Below are 21219 nucleotides of genomic sequence, written 5' to 3'. Positions count from 1 at the left end.
CTTCCCTGTACCTTAGTTTTCCCATTCATAAGGAGCTCATATCAGAGTGTTTTGAGGATTAAATGAGATAGTCCATATAATGCTATTTAGTACACTGTAAATCCACAGTAAGCACTGTGTAAATGTAGCTGTTACTTTTAAGCACCATTTACTATTGTACCGAACTCATGGACTTCGTAAGTTTTTATCAATGAATCTTCCATAGAGATTCTTCTCAACACAGGTTAGGTTTTTTTCCTTACTTGAGATTTGTTAATTATGTTACATTTTTCAAAGCAGATATACAAGCCTTTTCTCTTTTGCATTGTTTCTGCCAATGGAGTGAATGTAAACTGTTAAACCTAAGCATCTGAGGAAAGGAGTTCCCCATTGTCACCCATCTGCTTTTATCTGTATTGCTGTCATTACTTTAAAGCATGCTGAACCCCACAAATAACCCTGTCAAACTTTTCTGGATTCTTAAGGAGGCAAAATGTTAAATAGCAGTTTCTTGGAAGCTGCGAGCCAAGCTGGAAGGGATAGTGTTGGCGTGGTAGTCTCAAATGCTGCTTTGTTTCTTTTGAACTTCAGATTGCTTATTCATCCAAAATACAGAAAAATTGAATATCAAGCAGAATCTTACGTTTATATGGGGAAACAGTGAGTCCTAACAGACATTACACCTTTAAGTATCCTGTGAGCTGACTTGTTAGCAGCCTACATAATACATGGCTATTGAGTAGATCCTCATTTCATCTTCCAGCTCCCTTCTTATTCACCTAACATCCTCCTTCCTTTATTGTGATCTGGAGGTTTTCCTTAGATGGAGATACATTTGGGACACACCGAGACACTTGATTACTAGTGTTTTTGTTACCAGGTGTTTTTCTCTTTCCTAATAGATTATAACAGATACTCTGTTAGAAACAAAATTGGCAGCGTTAGTGAAGCTGGAGTCATCTCTTAAAACATTCTTTGCTTCTGGGAAGAAAGAACAAATTGGACCTCAGTCTCCCCTGTGCTGTTGTTCAGGTCCTCCTTTGCCTGGGTTCTGACCCCAGCTGCCCACCCATTTCTTACCCTCATGCCCTGACAGAGGGACCTTTCCAGAGCATGAATTGACAGCCCCATTCCTTTACAGGAAAAATCTTTACCACTTTTCTGTGTCTATATATAGAATACACGCAGACTTTTCATCTGCAGCCTCACCGCCTCTTCCCAGCCATGCACACGAGAGACTGGAGAGCTTGCTTTCTGTGCATGAGAGAGCTTTTCAGAAGGCAGATTCGAGTTCTCTGCATCGGGGAGTTGGGGCTGGGCCTGGGAGTCTGCATTTCTGCCAAGTTCCCAAGTGCGGCTGTTGCTGCCTCACAGATGGAGTCATCAGGCTGTAGAACCAGCCTCAGCAATCTCCTTCTGTCAAAAACTAGATGGTCTCGGTCTCGGTCACAACTCCTCAGCCCGCCCGGACCGCCGCAGAGCAGCAACGCCATCCCACTGGCAGGGCTGGCGTTCCAGCCAAACTTTGTTTACAGAAAGAGGCCAGGTTGGGCCCACAAGCAGAGTTGGCCAGCCCCCTGTTCTGTGACTCCTCGCGGTCCCAGTGACTCAGGGTTTACATCCTTTGAAGGGTGAGACGTTCTCTCTCTATGTCCTCCAGCTGCCAGCGTTACCACTGTGTACATCCTGTCTCATACCACCACCATCACAGCTCAGCCCAGGTCTCACCCTCTCAGCGTCCCTCCCAAAGCCCTTCTGTGCGCGCGTGCTTAGTCACTCAGTTGTGTCCCAACTCTTTGCAACCCCGTGGACTATCACCCACCAGGCTCTTCTGTCCACGGGATTCTCCAGGCAGGAGTATTGGAGCGGGTAGCCATTCCCTTCTCCAGGGGATCTTCCCAGCCCAGGGATCGAAGCCGGGTCTCCTGCATTGCAAGCGGATTCTTTGCTATCTGAGCCACCAGGGAAAACCAGAGCCCTTCTGTACTTCTGCACAATCCCGCCTCCCCTTCCCAGCTCATGACACAGTGGTGCACCGTGGGTGCTGAGCGGTATTCTGTGACTACACCCAGGGTTTATGGTTCCTTTATGGGAGCAATGGGAAGATGGGATGATTCAGGATCTGCAAAGTGATGAGAGCGGCGCTTAGCGCTCAGCAGTCACATTATTTGTTCGCTTTTCAAATGTTTTATTATATCAGTCATAGCTGTTTGTTTTTATCAAGGTTAACTGTCTAGAACTTATTTAACAACAAAACCAAGCACCGCCGTAAGCACCTGAACACAGCCCTCGAATGCTTTCTCCAGTAAATGATGTTGTTGTTCAGTGGCTCAGTCATGTCCAACTCTTTGCGACCCCAGGGACTGCAGCACACCAGGCTTCCCTGTCCTTCACCACCTCCCAGAGCTTGCCCAAACTCATGTCCGTTGAGTCGGTGATGCCATCCAACCATCCCATCCTCTGTCGTCCCCTTCTCCTCCTGCCTTCAATCTTTCCCATCTTCGGGGTCTTTTCCAATGAATCAGTTCTTCAAATCAGGTGGCCAGAGTATTGGAGCTTCAGCCTCAGCAGCAGTCCTTCCAGTGAATATTCAGGGTTGAAATTTATCCACGATTAATAAACCTATGATTCTGGCACCACGTCAAGAATGTTACAGCCCCTGGAAACTATCTGTGTTATCTCCTCGCCCTCTTCTCACCGTTCCAGCTGTCGCAGCCTCTCCAGTTATTTCAGGCTTTCAGTAGCTCACTGTGTGGGTTCGTCCCACTGTCTCACTCTGTCCACTCGCCTCTCCCCTGTTCCCTCACTGTCTGCTGCTTCCTTCGCAGTCCTCTGTCTGAGCTATTCCTTCTTCACCTGCAAGGAATTTCTCAAAGGATAGTCCTTTCAAGACTTGCCTCCAAACTTATTTTCCTAGCAAGACTGATCAACGTAGTCTGCACAATGAAAACTAGGTAAGAAGTGGATGTGGAAAGTAAAAGCGAGAGGGAAAGTACTATTTTTCATCAGGAGTCTGGTAAGCTGAGGCCCCGTTCTGTAATGAGGCAGCTGTGTTTTTGGATGATCCTAGTCTCTCCAGGTGGTGTTTGTCTGTCCTGTTGTTATTGCTGCTGTGGGTTTTCTCTGTAGAACGAAGCCCAGCACTTGGCAAACTTGTGCTTTTCCTTCCAGCCTGAAAATATGACCTAGAACAACCAGCAGCTGCTCTACAGAAACCAGAAATGGACATTCACTCAAACTCGCTCATTCTCAACTGAAGGATGTTGCTGTGATGAGGATGTTGCTGTGATATGAGCAGAGATTGGTTCTTGTTGGGGGACAAAAAAATCTTAGATACTATAGTGGTTTCTGGCTCTCCAAAGGGCCCCTGAATGGATATACAGTGTATTTGCAGTATTCAAGTTTCATGGGGGTAGGACAATTAAGGGGTGGAGGGGTGCATGTGGATAATGAGAAAACACTGCTCTGACTTTCTTAGGGAAGAACGTCCTCCTGTGCATTTATATCCCCTCATCACTTAGCCTTGATAGCAGATCTCCCAGGAGGCTTGGCTGTGTCCATTTGGTTCGCTGACTGTGGTGTGAGGGGTGCTGACCTCTGGTGGTGACAGGTTGATGATCACAACTCGGTCGCTGGCCGATCGCCTAGTAGTATCGGAAGGCTCTGATGACCTGCCATCCAGACTCTCCCCTTCCCTACTGAGCCTGCAACTTACCTTCCACAAGAGAGTGACTGTGTCTCGATTATAAAAATAGTTACAGCTGTATGAAATATTCATAGTGAAACATTTTCTTTCCTGGCTGGCCCCATATTTGAAAGTTTGCCATATTTAATAGATTTTAGGTGTACATTTTAAAGTCTCTGAAGTCAGGCTGTAACTTCACATTTGATGGTATCTTAGATTTGATGAGGTAGAGGAGTGGAGGTTTTGTTACGTAAAATGTTAAGCCCCACCCCCCCACCCCCCTCCCGTACCAAATCCTTTAAATAAGAGGGGAGTTCACTGCAGGGTTTGGGGATCTGAAAGTGGGACCGGCCACCAGGCTTCACAAGTAACCGAGGAGTCACCGGGAGCCGAGGTGGGGCTGAGTCATCTCCGGGATGAAAGGATCGCCATGACCTTCCCTCTCAGGACTGGCTCTGTCTGCTCTGTGGTGGGCGCCCAGCAGCCCCAGCCAACAGCTGGCTAGAGTCCAGGCCGGTGAGTCAGACCGTGTGCTTGCTGGCCGGGTGGCTCCATCCTACAGCTCTGCAGTGAGGGCGGAAGAACCCTTGCGAAGTTGTCATACCAGGACCCCAGGGACTTTACATCTTACCTGTGAAATGAAAAGTGGAAGAAACTTTGTGTCCTTTTTCTGGTTTATAGTAATGTGTGTGTACTAAGTATATTAAGACATTGTTGTCAATCTTTTATGTTGATCTCATCTCTCAATCCTCAGAGCAACTCTAAGAGGTAAATATTTTTATCATCCCTGTTTTATAGAGGGGGACATTAAGAGGGTGAGAGTTTAAGTAAGATACCTCAGGGGATGTATCTGGGAAGGTGGGGTCACCAGGTTTCAAACATGGTTGTTAGGCTCACTGCACGGGCTCCGAGCCAGCCTGCATTCCCAACAGGAAGTAATCCCTTACCCGGAAACCCACTTTCTACGCCCTCACTCCCCGTCCAAGCTCCCCAAGGTGGTCTTTTGTGGCTCTGTTCTGCAAACTCCAGCGGACACTTAGTTCTCTTCTCATTTTGAGCTCTTAGTAGCCGTCCCCAGAGACAACCTCCACCCCCTTCTCCCTCGGAACACTCCGGGTGCACTCCTCGTCCCTGTCTCCTCGGGGGTTCTCCTCTTTTTCCTTTTTTGGTTCTGTTCTGTATTGTAGCAGGTGGAGTGAGGTCTGACTCACGCAGACATTAGATACGGAACTTGCTCCCGGCTCTGCCCAAAGCCCCCCTTGTCTTCCCCTCCTGTCCTCTCCCCTAGACAGTCCTACTCACTTCCAGGGCTGTAATTACCCCCTGCCTGTTGCCCAGTGTTCTAATCCTGTGTATTTAATTACAGGATGCTTTAATAACCGATAAGGCTCCAGAAGTTATCTCCAGCCACATCTCTCCTGAGTATCCGGTTGCCTATTGGATGTCTCCACCTGAGGCACCACCACCTCTCTCACCCAGCCTCCCGCTCCCCTCTTCTGTTTTCTCCCCCAGCCTGATTCAGTAAATGGTCACCGTGTCCCTCTGGTTTTTTGCTTTGTATTTTAACAAGAATAATGTTGAGCCCTGCCTCTCTCACCCCGCCACATCCAAGCAGTCTGTCCTCTCCCCGTCACCTCCTGAATCCCTCCCGTATGTCACTCTGCCATCGTCACCTCTCTGCTGACTGTTAAACAGCTTGATCCACTCTGGCCCCCTTCAGTCAACTTCACATGCTGCATTTAGCAATACTTTCTGAAAACGTGTCTAATGGCGTCATTTCCACGCTTAAAAGCCTTCTCCAGCTTCCTCTGCCTTTAGGCAGGACTCCAGTCTTCTCCCCGTATTCTCTGCCCCTCCATTCTGCCTGCCTCACCTCACACCACCCTTCTCCAGGCCTCCTGCACATTCCTCAGCTTTGTTCTCTGCACCTTCTGGACTTCAGGTGGGCTGTCCCCTCTCCCTGGATGGTTCTTCCCTGTCCTCTGAGCCACCCGCTGGCTTTCTTCAGGTCTCAGCCTAAATGTCACTCCCTCAGGAAGGGCAACTTTCCGGAATCCCCAGACCAGCCTTCACACCTTATGTCATGACCCTACCTGGTTGATGGGGCTGTTCAGGAGAAATGTGTTCATGTTTCCTTGCCGTTGAGGAAGCCCTGTGTTTAATGTGTCCAAATGTGTTAATGTTTTAAAAATGTTAATGTGTTAAAAATGTGTTCATATTTTCCAGCCCTGTGAGGACAGGGCTGAGAACTTGCTATTTGCCAGGTCTCAGAGATACCACGATAAACAAGACCTAGTTTCAGGAAATATTTGTCACATATGTGAACTCATAGTTTTTGGAGCTCTAACTTTTACTCTGGCACGTGGGCTCAGTGTACTTCAGTGGTTAATGTTACTTCTTATGAGGAAATAAAGGCATTCCTATTAAAGGCAGTGAGGAAGCCCCCTTGCCAAGTTGATGTGTGCTAATCTAAGAGCAGTGACAAGGCAGAGGTGAGGTGACCTGGGTGTACCTCCCAGGTGTGCCGAGACTCCCGCTTCTGAACGTGAGGTCAGGGTGGACTCTGTCCAGAACAGCTTCAGAGGCAGTCATGGAAATGTGATGACTTACTCCCATAAGCTGGTGTCCCAGGAGAAAGTCTCTTAGCTCTTTCTTTTGTGGCTGTGACTGCACTTATGCTGATGTTAGGGGAGAAGTCAAGCTTCACTCAGATGCTCAAAGGACAAAGTCCTTTGGTTCAGTTCAGTTCAGTTGTTCAGTCGTGTCTGAGTCTTTGCGACCCCATGAATTGCAGCACGCCAGGCCTCCCTGTCCATCACCAACTCCCAGAGTTCACTCAGACTCAAGTCCATCGAGCCGGTGATGCCATCCAGCCGTCTCATCCTCTGTCATCCCCTTCTCCTGCCCCCAATCCCTCCCAGCATCAGAGTCTTTTCCAATGAGTCATCTCTTCGCATGAGGTAGTTAAAGTACTGAAGTTTCAGCTTTAGCATCTATTTGGGAAAGTTTTGGTCAAATTTTAGTCACATCTTAAATCTTTTCACTTGCTGCTTCTGTCGAAGTTACAGCTATTTCCTGTGTATCTGAATTTACATCACATCATTGAGGTTCTGAACTTTGTAGTACCTGATTGATGTTATTTTAGGTTATACTTTTGTCATTTGTTTCTAATAGGAAGTTGTTGTTCAGTTGCTCAGTTATGTCCAACTCTTTGCGACCTCATGGACTGTAGCACGCTAGGCTTCCCAGTCCTTCACTATCTCCCAGAGCTTGTTCAAACTCATGTCCATCGAGTCGGTGATGCCATCCAACCAACTCATCCTCTGTCATCCCCTTCTCCTCCTGCCCTCAATCTTTCCCAGCTTCAGGGTCTTTTCTAATGAGTCAGCTCTTTGCATCAGATGGACAAAGCATTGGAGCTTCAGCATCAGTCCTTCCAATGAATATTCAGGGTTGATTTCCTTTCAGATTGATTGGTTTGATCTCCTGGCCTTCCAAGGGACTCTCAAGAGTCTTCTCCAACACCACAGTTCGAATGCATCAAGTTGCTACCAATAGATTGTTTTTCGTAGACCACGTATTGTGGAATGTGTACTTGTTTCAGTAGGACCTCAGCAAGACAGACGTCACTTCATTTGGCTCTTACTTTCACAATGACTCCTTGAGCTTTGATGCTTACGCATGTGGCCTGTCCCCTCCCCCTTTAAGTTGCATGTGTAATTAGTGCCGAGTAATCAAGAGCATGAGTCAGACCCAGGTTGGAGTCCCACTTCTTCAACTTAAGAGCTGTGAGACCTTAGGCAAGTTATTTCAAGCTTCTCTTTCTCCCTGTGTAAGCAGGAAGTAATCATAGCACCCAGCCAAACAGGATTATCCGTGCATTAAATAACCTGAATGTAATGGTACCTGCCGTGTTGTATCGTCTCCACAAATATACTACGGTGATGCCCTTGGAAAGGACCAGAGAGGCAAATGAGCCAAAAGGTAGAATCAGGCCACCATCAGTGCTTCATCTGGTGACTGCGGCTGGCCCAGCGACGGCTTCGGGGTCAAAAGTCTCTGCGTGTGACTGTCTCATGAGTACCATCCAGTCAGCAGCGCCTGTGATCTATCCCATCCCTCAGAATCACTCTGCAGGAAAGATGGTGTCCTCCCCATTTTACAAACGAAGAGGTCCAGGCCGAGGGGATGAAGGAACTTGCGGAGCGTCCCGCAGAATGTGATGGCAGTTCTGACACAGATCTGCTCTAGACGTGCCCCGTTCGTTCTTCTACACAGGCTCCGGCCGGCACCCGGAGTTCCTGTAGCCCCCGCTGGAGAGGCGCATGCTCTCTGATGTACCTGAAGTACCAACGTACTGATATACCTGACGTACTGACATACCGGACGTATTGACGTGCCTGACGTACAAACGTACGTACTGATGTATCTGACGTACTGACGTACACATCGTACTGACGTGCCCAGGCCTGTGGGCTCAGCAGGGAGCCATTTGTCCTCCCTGCCTGACTCTGCAAATCACTTCTAGGCTTTGGGGTGAATCGGACACGACTGAGCGACTTCACTTTCACTTTTCACTTTCGTGCATTGGAGAAGGAAATGGCAACCCACTCCAGTGTTCTTGCCTGGAGAATCCCAGGGATGGGGGAGCCTGGTGGCTGCCGTCTTTGGGGTCACACAGAGTCGGACACGGCTGAAGTGACTTAGCAGCAGCAGCAGCATGACTGGGCAGCACTCCCGCGTGCTGTAGAAGGATGCTGCGCTGTGTTAGAGGCGGCCGGAGGACCCATTGTGTTGCTAAACCCCAGAGACGCACACGCGTTTACAGACGTGTTGAAGCGCTGATAATAGGAATATGTCAAGGCACATCCGAACCACATTCTAATCCAGGTGTCAAACAGAAGCACGCTGGTGGGGACAGGGTGACAGGCCTGTCTGAGCCCTACCTGACGGGTTTACTGGGCTGGGTCCCACATTGTGGTTCAAGGTGGTTTGTGGAATGTTAATGTCTCTCTCCTCCCCGCCCCAGAAATGCGATCGAAATGTCAGCAATCCATGAAATCGAATACAAAAAATAGTCTTGCTCAACAAAAGCTAAAGCTTAATTCTTAGGAAAAGACCAATAAAATGGGTAAACGTGTGTCACGTCTGTTCAAGAAAAAAAAAAAAGTGAAAATACCCGGTGTTAGAAATAAGGACTAATAATTAATGCAGAGATTTAGAAAATCACATTGAAAGAAATCTGAATATATCAAATTATATCAATACATTCAAGAATCTTTTCAGTCACTTTTGAGTAAGTTTCACCAGTTTGTATTTTCCTGATCGATTATCCCTTTCATCAATCACCATAAAAGAAGTTAAAAGGTAATCAACTGAATTATACTCTTCAAATGGGTGAACTGTATGGTTGTGAAAGTTTTTTTGTTTGTTTCCAGTAATTAAAGGGCCTTACCCTTCCTCTGCCCCTGCAGAAGAGGCCTGGGGTTCAGCCTGTTGATGGGTGAATTCTGTAAAAGCCTCAAGGAACCGCTAAGGCCGCAGTCACTTTAATTATTTTAGGGCTCAGGAAAGGACAGCAGGGACCGTGCTCCTTCTGTGGAGCTCGCTTGATCCGAACATCAGAACCAGACGGTAGCACACAAAGAAGAAAAACGATTCGCCTGGTATTTAAAGTACGGGCAGAACTCCCATAAAAACATCGGCAGAGTGAGCCATGCAGTCTGTGGTGACCAAACAAGGTCTTGTCCTACAAATGCAAGATTGCAGTTTATTAGGAAATCCACCAAGGAATTAATGTCAGCAGATAAAAGGAGAGAAACCTCCCGTCATCTCAGTAGATACTGTAATGGCAGCTGATAAAATTCAACCTATGTTGCATTAACAAAATCCTAAAGAAATAAGCTAGAGAAAGCAGGAAGCTCCTTTGGGTTGCAGGAGCTGGCTGGGGCAGCCCCAGGTAGTTTGTGGCATCACCACTGTCAAGGGGTTTCTCAGTCTCCTGGCCGGCTGCTGCTGGGGGCGGGACCCTTGCGCGACAACTCAGTCCTCATTGTTGCTTCAGCTCAGAAGTTGGGCTCTGTTTCCTGAGAAAGAAGAAACATTGGCTGTGGTAGATGTTTGAGCCATGTAGTTCCGAGAATTTTCAAGTGGATGGAAATCAGTTGTTTCAAGGTCATAGCCTTGTCTGTTTGTGACATTCCTTAGGCATTTATTGCAACCTTTAAGTTTTATTTTCTTTTATTATGTATTGTATATTTGTTTATATTACTGTTTATTTTATTTGTTGCAACTAACTGGGGAAACTTTGTGCCTTTACTTACATACGCTTTTCTTACTGTTTTAATAACTCTTTGCCACCTTGTCTGGAAGAGCATCTGTATCTCCGTCTTCAGTGGACCCTTTTGCCTCCAGCACACACGAAGCCAAGCATATAAAGCATGGAAAGGGAAAAACAAAAACTAACGCACTTCATTTATTCTGTTACCTTTATAAGTCCTGTAAAATTACGTTTAAACTTTGACTTTGTTGATATCCATGTATCTAAGCACTTTAGGAAAATGTCCACAAGAGTTTAATCTTTTCCGTATACTTTTAACTTTAATATTTCCCTTTCTGCTTATTCTTGCTGAACTATTTTAAATTGTTTTTGCTTATTTCTTGTTCAGCTATTTTAAATGACTTTCTAAAAAGAAAAGATAGGACTTCCCTGTAGCTCAAATGGTAAAGAATCTGCCTGTGATGCAGGAGACCAGGGTTTGATCCCTGGGTTGGGAAGTTCCTCTGGAGAAGAGAATGGCAATCCATTCCAGTATTCTTGCCTGGAGAATTCCGTTGACAGAGAAGCCTGGTGGGCTGAAGTCCATAGGGTCGCAAAAAGTTGGACACGACTGAGCAACTAACACACACAAAAAGAAAAGATGAATACAGTAAACTTATATTTCCAAATGTAGAATAAAGTATAAAGGACAAATGTTAAAATGACTAACCTATTGATAGTCTTTTTTCTTTGTGGAATTATAATGAAAGATCTTACATTAAGTTAAAATTAATAGGAATTGGAAATAAGGAGTCAGTTTTTTTAATTTGGGGTTTTTTTTTTAGTGCTTTGGGCGACGTGTAAATTTTTTTTTTAAGTGCTTCTCATCCTACACCCTTGGGGCTTCCCTGGTGGCTCAGATGGTAAAGGATCTGCAATGCAGGAGACCCAGGTTCAGTCCCTGGGTTGGAAGATCCCCTGGAGAAGGGAACAGCAACCCACTCCAGTATTCTTGCCTGGGAAATTCCATGGACAGAGGAGCCTGGCAGGCTACAGTCCGTGGGGTCACAAAGAGTCAGACAGGACTGAAGTGACTAATGCTTGCATCCTTATAGCCTCAGCTCTTGAAGATGGGGGTTGGACCCTAACTGTGACCCCTGCCTTTCCCTGATGTGTCTGTCAGTGCCACACCAGTTAGCAGTTGGGAGCTTGTCCTGACACACTTGAGGAGCTTGCTGCCTCTGAAGCTGCCATCCGCTGCAGATGTCTAACTTTGGTACAAGATGCACCACGACTGCACAAGGGCATTACTCGCAAAGCCCCAGTGGGGGCATTGGCAGTGGAGGGGGTGCTTGTGGCTTGAGGGCTTTGAGGAAGGTGCACTGGGCCTGTGAACTGAATGAGGAAGGCGGAGGAGGCTCCCAAGGCCGCTGTGACAAAGTGCTGCACACCCGGCGGCTGAGAACAAGGGCCTTTCATTCTCCCGCAATCTGGAGGCCAGATATCTGAGACCAGAAGTCAGCAGGGCCAGCCCCTTCTGGGGGCTCCAGGAGGCTCCGTCGCAGGCCTCCCTCCTGCCTTCTAGTCTTTGCTCGCCCTCCTTGGCACCTGGCAGTGTCACTCTGATCTCTGCCTCCATCCAACATGGTCTTCTCCTCTGTGTCTGTGTCCTCTCTCCTGTAAGGACATGGGTAGTTGGATTTAGGGTGCAACCTAGTAATCCACAGTGGTGGTGGTATTGTTGTTGTTCAGTCACTCAGTCATGTCCGACTCTTTGCGACCCTGTGGGCTGCAGCACACCAGGCTTCCCTGTCTTGCACCATCTCCCAGAGTTTGCTTAAATTCATATCCATTGAGTCAGTGATGCCATCCAACCATCTCATCCTCTGTCGTCCCCTTCTCCTCCCACCTTCAATCTTTCCCAGGAACAGGGTCTTTTCCAGTGAGTCGGCTCTTTGCATCAGGTGGCCAAAGGAAGCTTCAGCTTCAGCATCAGTCCTTCCAGTGAACATTCAGGACTGATTTCCTTTAGGATGGACTGGTTGGATCCCCTTGCAGTCCAAGGGACTCTCAAAAGTCTTCTCCAACACCACAGTTCAAAAGCATCAATTCTTCGGCGCTCAGCCTTCTTCACAGTCCACCTCTCACATCCATACATGACCACTGGAAAAACCATGGCCTTGACTGGACGGACCTTTGTCGGCAAAGTGATGATCTGCTTTTGAATACGTTGTCTAGGTTTGCCATAGCTTTTGGCCTCATCTCAAGATGCTTACCTTAAGTACACCTGCAGAGAGCCTTGCTTCCAGAAAGGTCTTGTTCTGTCATCCCAGATGAACACCATTCAGAAAGGCAGGTAGCATTGCAGTGGCCCCTACCTGAGGCAGTGCACTGGGCAGAGGCAGGCACAAGGACGAGGTCCTAGAGCTGAGAAACTGCCTTTGAAGGGAAGTGTGGATGGGATCCTAGGGTGTGAAATTCCTGGGGGACGTACGTGGCAGCTGAGTGGCGTGGCTGTGCTGTGAAGTGAGGACGCATCAAGGGTGTTGTGTAATCAGATCTGCTTTCAGGGAGGGACACGCTGGTTCGTGTGTAGAATTGTTCCCGTGTAAGCTCAGTGTCGCAGTTTCCAGATTGTTCTGCTAACCTTCACAGGTAAACAGTTCAACATATACTTTTCTTAGACCGCAGTAGTCTTCAGTCACTCCCTTGGACAATGGCCTTGGGTTAGCGTGTGATGGAATGTGTAACATCCATCCATCCACAACGGGCAGCTTTCACAGACCACAACTTGGGTGCCAGTGAGATACCCTTTAGTTACACTTTTGCCCGGGAACGTTGTGACGCCATCTTAACCCCGGTTACCTGTTGAGTAATGAGAGCTTCAACTGGCCTTGTCAGGAATTTTAGTAACTAACGTATTCCAAACAGCCTCTTGTGGTTGAATGGTTTGGGGGGTTGGTTTGGTTTGGTTTTTTTTGTTTTTGTTTTTGTTTTTCCTTTTTGGTTTAACTCCAGTTGACTCTTTATTTCCTGTTTCAGTGCATTTCTTCCTTCAGGTACAATTGGAGACTTCATCATAATGGAAATAAAATAAACGGTGCCCTATTCAGAAAGTTTTACCAAAGGTGGAGAAGCAGTGACGTTTCATAGTCTCCTAACTTTAAAGGCTAACACTTTCGTGAGCAATATTATTACATAATTAGTAATCTAGCCTTTATAACCAGAGAAGGCAATGGCACCCCACTCCAGTACTCTTGCCTGGAAAATCCCATGGACGGAGGAGCCTGGTAGGCTGCAGTCCATGGGGTCGCTAAGAGTCGGACACGACTGAGCGACTTCACTATGACTTTTCACTTTCATGCATTGGAGAAGGAAATGGCAACCCACTCCAGTGTTCTTGCCTGGAGAATCCCAGGGATGCGGAGCCTGGTGGTCTGCCATCTATGGGGTCACACAGAGTCGGACACGACTGAAGTGACTTAGTATAGCATTAGCATAGCCTTTATAACAAACCAAAATTCAATTTTCTATCATCTGTTTTACATATTTAACATGTTCCTTTGTTTGATTAAGGTTTTTACATTACCAAAAAAATGTTACAGACCTGCCTCAAAACTCAGAAGTGCAGGCTAAGCATAATAAAAACATCAGACGAATTCTAGTCGGAGAACCTCATCCTAAGTACCTTCCCAGTGGCCCGCAGAATTACCAGGGCTGGCAGGTCAGGGTCTGGGGAGACTTAAGGAGACAAGGCTGCCTGTGAGGTGCTGTCCCGGAGGGGTGACAATTCAGGCAGATGAATAATTGAGACAAACGCACCCCACTGATGTGAGACGTTAGTGATTGAAGGCACACCGCCCACCACCAGGGAGTTGAGGGAGCCCCTCTCACAGCGAGACCCTGAGGGCCCAGCTCCCCACATCCTGCTGGCATGGGGGCTGCAGCTGGCATGGGTGAGCAGGGACACCCCAGGGAGGCTGACAGGGAGTCATAGCCCCGGTGGGCTCTGGGAATGTGGGCCTCGCCCCGAGCAGCCCCATCCGCAGGAGGGACCAAGCCACTCCAAGCACCAGTCCTAACAAGGTGTTGCATTGTGACTCAGAGAATGAGAGAGATACCATGTGTCCACACTGAGATTAAAGTGAGTTTTTAATCATGCGTGAGTCGTCACTGTGATTCATCGGTCGTGACAAACGCCAGCGCATCCTTAGGGGAACGTTATCTCAGAAAATTGCTGTTGTTCAGTCACTCAGTCCTGTCTGACTCTTTGCAGCCCCATGGACTACAACATGCCAGGCTCCCTTGTCCTTCACCATCTCCCGGAGCTTGCTCAAACTCATGTCCATTGAGTCGGTGATGCCATCCAACCATCTCGTCCTCTGTCACCCCCTTCTCTTCCTGCCCTCAATCTTTCCCAGCATCAGGGTCTTTTCCAGTGAGTCGGCTCTTTGCATCAGGTGGCTAAAGTACTAGAACTTCAGCATCAGTCCTTTCAATGAATGTTCAGGACTAATTTCCTTTAGGATGGACTGGTTGGATCTCCCTGCTGTCCAAGGGACTCTCAAGAGTCTTCTCCAACACCACAGTTCAAAAGTATCAATTCTTAAGCACTCAGCTTTCTTTATCATCCAACTCTCACATCCATACATGACTACTGGAAAAACCGTAGCTTTGACTAGACGAACCTCAGATGATCCCTGTAGGGGAAACCCAATGTGGAGAATACAAGGAGCTGCTGTGTCTTCACAGCTTTACTATAAATCTAAAGCTATCCAAAATAAAATGTTTATTTAAATATTTTTTAAAATCAGACGAATTAAGATGGTACCCCAAAATATGTTTAGCACACAGAACTTACAGTGTTGGGAGCTGATGCCGTGGGTAGCTCCCATGCGTCCAAGTTCTCTTATCTGAACACCTCTACCTGAGGGTGTTCTTTGGCAGCTGGGCTTGTGGGTTCGAGGCAAGAGCATACCCAAGAGTGACCCCTAACCAAAGCAGGCAGGGTGGTCCTGATTAGGAGGCATGCACAGCTTCTCCTGGGTCCCCAGCAGCTGCGACTGCATGGAGCTGTGACCTGCCAACTAGAGCTCCCTCTTTTTTTTAATTATTTTATTTTTTAAAAATACTTATTATTTATTGATTTGGCTGCACCAGGACTTCACTGTAGCGTGCAGGATCTTCTGTCTCTGTTGCTGCCTGAGAACTCTTAGTTTCAGCAGGTGGGATCTAGTCTCTTGATCGGGAATCGAACCTGGGCCCCCTGCGTGGGGAGCGTGGAGTCTTAGCCACTGGACCACCAGGAAGGTCACTAGAGCTCTCTATCTCTTTTTTTAAATTAATTTACTTGTTTTAATTGGAGCTAATTACTTTATAATATTGTAGTGGTTTCTGCCATACACTAACTTGAATCAGCCATGGGAATACATGTGCCCCCATCCCGAACCGCCCCTCCCACCCGCTTCCCCATCCCATCCCTCAGGGTCATCCCAGCACACCAGCCCTGATCTCCCTGTGTCGTGCATCGAACCTGGACTGGAGATCTGATTCACATGTGACAGTGTACATGTTTCAGTGCTATTCTCTCAGATCATCCCACCCTCGCCTTCTCCCACAGAGTCCAGAAGTCTGTTCTTTACATCTGTGTCTCTTTTGCTGTCTCACATATAGGGTCATCGTTACCATCTTTCTAAATTCAGTATGTATGTGTTAGTATCCTGTATTGGTGTTTTTCTTTCTGACTCTTTCCTTTCATCTCACTTCCCCTGGTCTCACAGGTCAGCTGTGGGAGAACCCACACTAAGACCGTCCGCAATAAATAGGTATTGATGGACTTAATTAGCGTAGTAAGTGGGTAAGATTCTGACCATTCAAAGAAATTAGCATCCAGGAAGAGCAAGACTATCTGAGCCGTGTGGATCACACCCGGTTCGCCCAGTGAGGAGCCATGGAAGGTGCAGAGTGAGCACAGCCTGCCCTTCCTGACTCGGGGCCTTTAACATTTTCAAATTTCCAGTTGTTCCTTGCTAGTATGTAGAAATATAGTAGCATGTGTTTTTTTATTTTGTTTTGTTTTTTTACTTTGCCATCTGCGACCTGCTAAACATTTTTTTTTTTTTAGATCTGTGAGCTTTTTGTAATTCTTTGGTATTTTCTATGTAGAAAATCATATAGTCCACCAAATACAGTTTTGCTTTTTCCTTTTCAGCCCAGAGGCTTCATTTCTTCCCTTGCCTTCTTGCATCAGCAAGGAAAGCAGGGTTGAGTGGCATGGCTTCTTGCTCTTACAGGGAAAAACATTTCTTATTTTCCATTAAGTGCATTAGCAATAGGTTTTCATGCATACTCTTAATCTGACAGAGGAAGTTCTTTTTTACTTATCACTGATACTAGCCTTGTTTTTTCCCTTTCAGCAGAAGACTCAGAGAGTGGCGTTTACATGCGATTCATGAGGTCACACAAGTGTTACGACATCGTTCCAACCAGCTCCAAGCTTGTCGTCTTCGATACCACGTTACAAGTGAGTGGGCCCCGCTTCCCTGAGTTCGGGCTGTGTTATTCCGGTGGCTGTCCTGTCAGGCAATTTGGACCCAATCCTTTCTGCTCATCAGGGCCTGTGCTGAGGTTTACCATCTGAATTCTCAGTCATCACGGCAGTCTTCTAAGGAATGCACTGTTTAACAGATAAGGAAACTCATTATCTAGAGTTTACTCACATTCTAGAATTTGAGAACTTGGTCCACAGACCCGGGGAGTCATGGGGTGGAATCTGAACTCAGGTCTCCCTGATGTGTGTCCATCCCAGTCCCTCCTCAGCACATCCTGATGCCCTGTGTTAGTTATTTACCAGAATAAAGCTGAAGAAACTTCAGTTAGAAAGAAAAAAATTACTCAGGTGGATAATCTCTTAAGAGAAAACTGTCGATCTCTTTCAGCAGAAAATTTGAACCCGGTTATTATGGTATTAAAATTGTGCTTACTGCAACTCGTTTTATACCAATATGACTTACAGTCATATGTGAAAAGTTCAAAATAACACATTCAATATACTCAAATTACATCCAGTGTAATAAGATACGTATGCATACTGTGTATACCTGTGTGCATGTAAATTTATGCATAAATCTTTACCAAGAGGATTATGTTCGCTTGGGTTCACCAAAAGTAGCCGCCAAGGCAGGAATCCACGGGCCATTGGCACTTTATGAGGGCGTCATCCCCCTGGGGAGCCCCCGAGGGACTGGGGGAGAGGGGGGAGGGGCCGAGGGCCTCCAAGTGAAGACCACTGCTCCTTCCCTCGGTGGGACTCCAGTGGGCGAGTGCGTTCACCCCAGATCCTCGGCTCCTCGTCCAGTGGGGTCCTGGGAGCCCTGCCCAGCCCTCTGGCCTGTGAGCCCCCCGGGACACCCTGCTGCGGCTCTTCCCCCAGGATGCCTGGGCTCTAGGGGACCACTCTGCCTGCATTCGTCCTCAGTGCCCAGAATTCTTAGGAACATGAAAATTGCTTTGTCCTTAATTTTATTTTCCAATTGTTTCTGATTTTTGTGTAAATTGGCCTGATACCCTGTGACTTTGGCGAATTCACCTGGGCCCAGGCACCCTTCGAGGCCCCTTCTCTAGCTCTTGATTCCTTGACTCAAGGAGGACAGAGGCAGGATCTTAGGGAAGCAGACAGTAACTTCAGGAAACCTTCTGTACACCTAAAACTACAGACTGCAGTAGTGAAGTACCTGGAAATTCTGAATTCCCCAAGTAAGTAGATCACCCCTCTTACCCTCAGACATCTGCCAAAGGCCTGACTGGAGGTTTTCCAGCAACAGAAAAGCAAGTGACCCCAGGTTTCATTCTTACTCAGCTTTTCCCTCGTCGTGAAATGGACTCTTTTCTGAATGTAGCATTTAGCCAGAGCGAGTGATACGTGAAAAATGTGATGCTTTATGGATCTTCGGAGGTCACTAATCCAGTGACTGTCACCCCCCTGATTAATAGAAGCTGCCTGAGCCCCATCGCATGGAAGTTAGGAATCCTGTGGGCTCCATGCTTCCAAGGAGCTAAAACAGGTTACCATGGAAATGGGTGTGACACTTTGGCACTGGTGACAGCAAAGTTAATTAAGTGTCTGAAAGGCTAAGCAGACCCTTGTCTAGACGCAGCCTGTAGGGTGACTGTGGACACGTCCCGAGGGCGAGGGAAGCAGACTGGCAGGCTGCAGCGTGTCTGTCCCCGGGACCACACGACGGTCATCCTCCTCTCGAGGTGGCAGCTGGGACAGCGTGTGGTGTGCCTGTGGTAGGGCAGCACAGAGCTGTCGAGACGGGTAGAAGTTTGTCCAGAATGTGTTTCAGTGAAAAAAAAAGAAATGTATTCTGCTCAAGTCATTCTGAGCGTATCAAAGACACTGCTGGTCTGGGGAGCCAGGGTTAGCCATCCACACGTGAACTGAAAACAGGGTTCACAAAAAACAGGCAACTAGAGAAGCCTGAGAAGGGCCCCTGGCGCCTGTGCCCTCAGCCTCTGTGAGGCCTCGGGCCTCCCGAAGGTTGGGCTGTGATGCCCCCGTGTGTCGTGTCCGCGGACACACAGTGCCTGTCTCCTGGTGCCCTGGAAGCCAAGTGCGCGTCCCAGAGTCCTGCTCCTTGGGCTGACTGGTTCTCCCTCGAGGTCAGCGGTCGTCACGAGCCCCTGACGGTGGTGTGACTAAGGTGGGGGCGCTGCCCGACTCCCCCTACTCCCCGGAGGGCAGGAGCCTGCCTTAGATGGTTCCATGGCTGGAGGTGCAGATGAGCCAGCACTCGGGCTAGACAGGCCCGATGCCACCCTATCGGGGTGGGCTCTGAGCTTGCACAGTTCCTCGGCCTTCCGCTGAGTTATTCTTCCCCTACCAGGCCCTGTAGGAAGCCAGGAGCCATTTCTCAAAAGGAAAATAATGACCTGCAGAAGAAGGTGTGGGTTTTTTTTTAAATCTTTTTCCTGCCCCCAAACCAGTGACTTGCCTATTGGTGCCTGGTGAGCCATTCATCCACCGGCCCCAGCTCTGCCTCTGGGGGTCACAGGCCCGGGTAGACGAGGGGCCCACCTTGCTGCAGAGCTGTGCCCTGCTCTGGGCCCACTGAAGACCGCTGTCGCTGGTCACTCAGTGCACGGGTCAGAGCAGCACTCAGACAGGGGCGTCTTCTTCCAAAGGCCCAAGAGGATGGCAGGGAGCAGGAGGCAGGTGGAGTCTCATGGGGTGGGGGGGCTCTCTGACGCTCCAGGCTGCTGCCCACCCCCCGACCCTGATCCCTCTGGTTTGCAGACATCACTCTGAGACATCTGTAAAGCATTGCTCCTCCCTGCCCACCAGACCAGCCAGCCCCGTGTTGTCGATGTCACCGTGTGCGACACGAGGCCTGGGGGCCCGGTCAGCATCTCTGTGGACGGTGGAGTCAGAGAGCATGGGAGTGGGCTGTGCCCGTCGAGGCGGCCTGCACCTCAGGGGCCGAGTACATCGGTCCAGAGAGAACACGCGTGCAGGTGGAGCTGCAGGGTCCAAGATGCTCGGTCTGGAGTCGCAGGAATCCAGCTTCATGAGCAGGTTCCCCCCGGAGTGTGACAGTCAGCACCTCCATCTCTGAGCTTCCCCAAGGACACCCTGCTGCCCCTGGCTTGCCAGCCTGTGGTTTCGGGGGGCATCCTGCCTGACCATAGCATCCCATGCCCTGTGTGTCCGAGAGCCAGAGTAGGGACCCCAGTGCTCCATTCAAGAACTCGGGGGTAGCCAGTGCGGCATGCAGACCCCTGAGCTCCGGGGCTTGACCTTGGCTGAGACTCCGCCTGTCCCCTGGCAGACCATTCGCCCCACTTGACTGCAGCCACAGTGGCGTTGGGGGTGCTCGGAAGTCGCCAGTGCCTGGTGACCCTGAAAGTTCTGCGCTCAGCCGTCCTGGAGAAGCAGCAGTCCTGGGTGGGGCACTGTCCTCAGGGGACACTGACCAAGTTTGGGACTCGGATCTGGGAATGGTAGGAGGATGGGAATGCATGTTGATGACTAAGGCTGGGTTTTAGCCCGTGGGCCGAGAGTTTTTCTGGCTGTGTGGATCAGGGAACATTTCAGAGGCCGGGTATCCGCCTCATTCCCAGGGGTGCTATAACTGGTCAGCCATTGCCAAGGGCCTGTGGATCAGACACTCTCACCCCAGCCGGGCGCCTGCTGCCTCGTCCTTGGCAGCTCAGTGCAGCCCTGTCCTCCCCCGGAGGACCCTCACCCCATGCCCATCAGCGAGGTCCACATGGGTACGTCCCCTGTGGAGCACTGCCAGCACGCAGCTGCTCAGGGTGGAGGGTCCCCATGCGCAGACCCGAGGAGGGTCGGCTGGGGGCTAAGTGCGCAGGCGCATGTGCCGAAATCTCCATAAGCCCGTGGGTTCACTCTTCCTCCTCAGAGCACCAGAGTTCTGGCATCTCGGTGTTCCGCAATGGCCTACATTCAAGGCCGTCAACTCAGAAAGCTTTTGAGCCTTCCCAGCGGCTGCCCTAGATGTCACGTCCACACTGCCGGTAACTCCACCAAATCCATGTTATCTAGAAGCAGTTCCCACACTCAATTTCCAGGTTTCTGCAGATACAGAGTGGCGAAGCCCTGTCCCTGTCCCCACATGTGAGGCCCTCGCTGGGGCAGGCTGGAGCCTGACTCAGGTCTCAGGGCGGCAGGGGGTGGCTGCGGTTGTCTGGGGAATGAGTGACCCCACGTGTGCAGGGCATCCGCCCAGGGAAACTTGTCCCTGGGCCTCCAAGCCAAGACAGGCAGTTCTGACACCAGCCCTGTTGCTGTGCTGGGTTCTGGGGTTGAGCCAAGTCAGCGCCTAGGCTTTCATGTCCGAGATGCGAGGAGGCGGTGACCCCTGGGGTGGTGACACTCCGTCCCCTGTGTGAGCCCCAGCCTGGCAGGACTCTGCCCACACCAGAATCCACGTTCCTTTCACTGCAGTGACTGCATCCCTGGCCCCAGTTCTCCTCTGGCAACTGCAGGCTGGGGCAGGGGTGCCACGGTCATGGGGAGCCCTGGTTCCTTCTCAGTGCTCCCTGCCCGGGGCCACAGGGTCTGGGCCCCACTGACCCAGAGCTCAGCACTGTGTTCAGGCTCCAAGACATGAGCCCAGTCCCAAACCCTTGGTCCCCAAAACCCTCCCGGGTACATTTCTGATCCGTTGGGGACCAGTCAGGACACAGAAACCACAGCAGTCGTTGAATAGGAAGCTAACATATATTGGTATTAATTGGATGTAAGTTACCTGGGTAACTGGCAGGGTAAAAG

General features: G+C 49.2%; 1 protein-coding gene across 11 annotated transcripts in view; it reads left to right on the top strand.

Annotated features, from left to right (window-relative positions):
• The window catches only part of PRKAG2 (protein kinase AMP-activated non-catalytic subunit gamma 2), a 298775-nt gene that overhangs the window by 241773 nt on the left and 35783 nt on the right, over positions 1-21219 (top strand). For 7 of the 11 annotated variants that reach the window (XM_061415231.1, XM_061415229.1, XM_061415232.1 and 4 more), the window contains one exon: positions 16340-16446. In XM_061415231.1, the coding sequence (XP_061271215.1) occupies positions 16340-16446 (107 nt within the window). The remainder of the gene's footprint in view (positions 1-16339; positions 16447-21219) is intronic. The other 4 variants (XM_061415230.1, XM_061415236.1, XM_061415239.1 and 1 more) reach the window with 1 other exon arrangement.

Source organism: Bos javanicus, chromosome 4 (genome assembly GCF_032452875.1).
Source record: "Bos javanicus breed banteng chromosome 4, ARS-OSU_banteng_1.0, whole genome shotgun sequence".
Taxonomy (NCBI): Eukaryota; Metazoa; Chordata; class Mammalia; order Artiodactyla; family Bovidae; genus Bos; species Bos javanicus.
The sequence above is the reverse complement of the archived record's forward strand: the minus strand, read 5'-3'. Positions and strand labels throughout refer to the sequence as shown.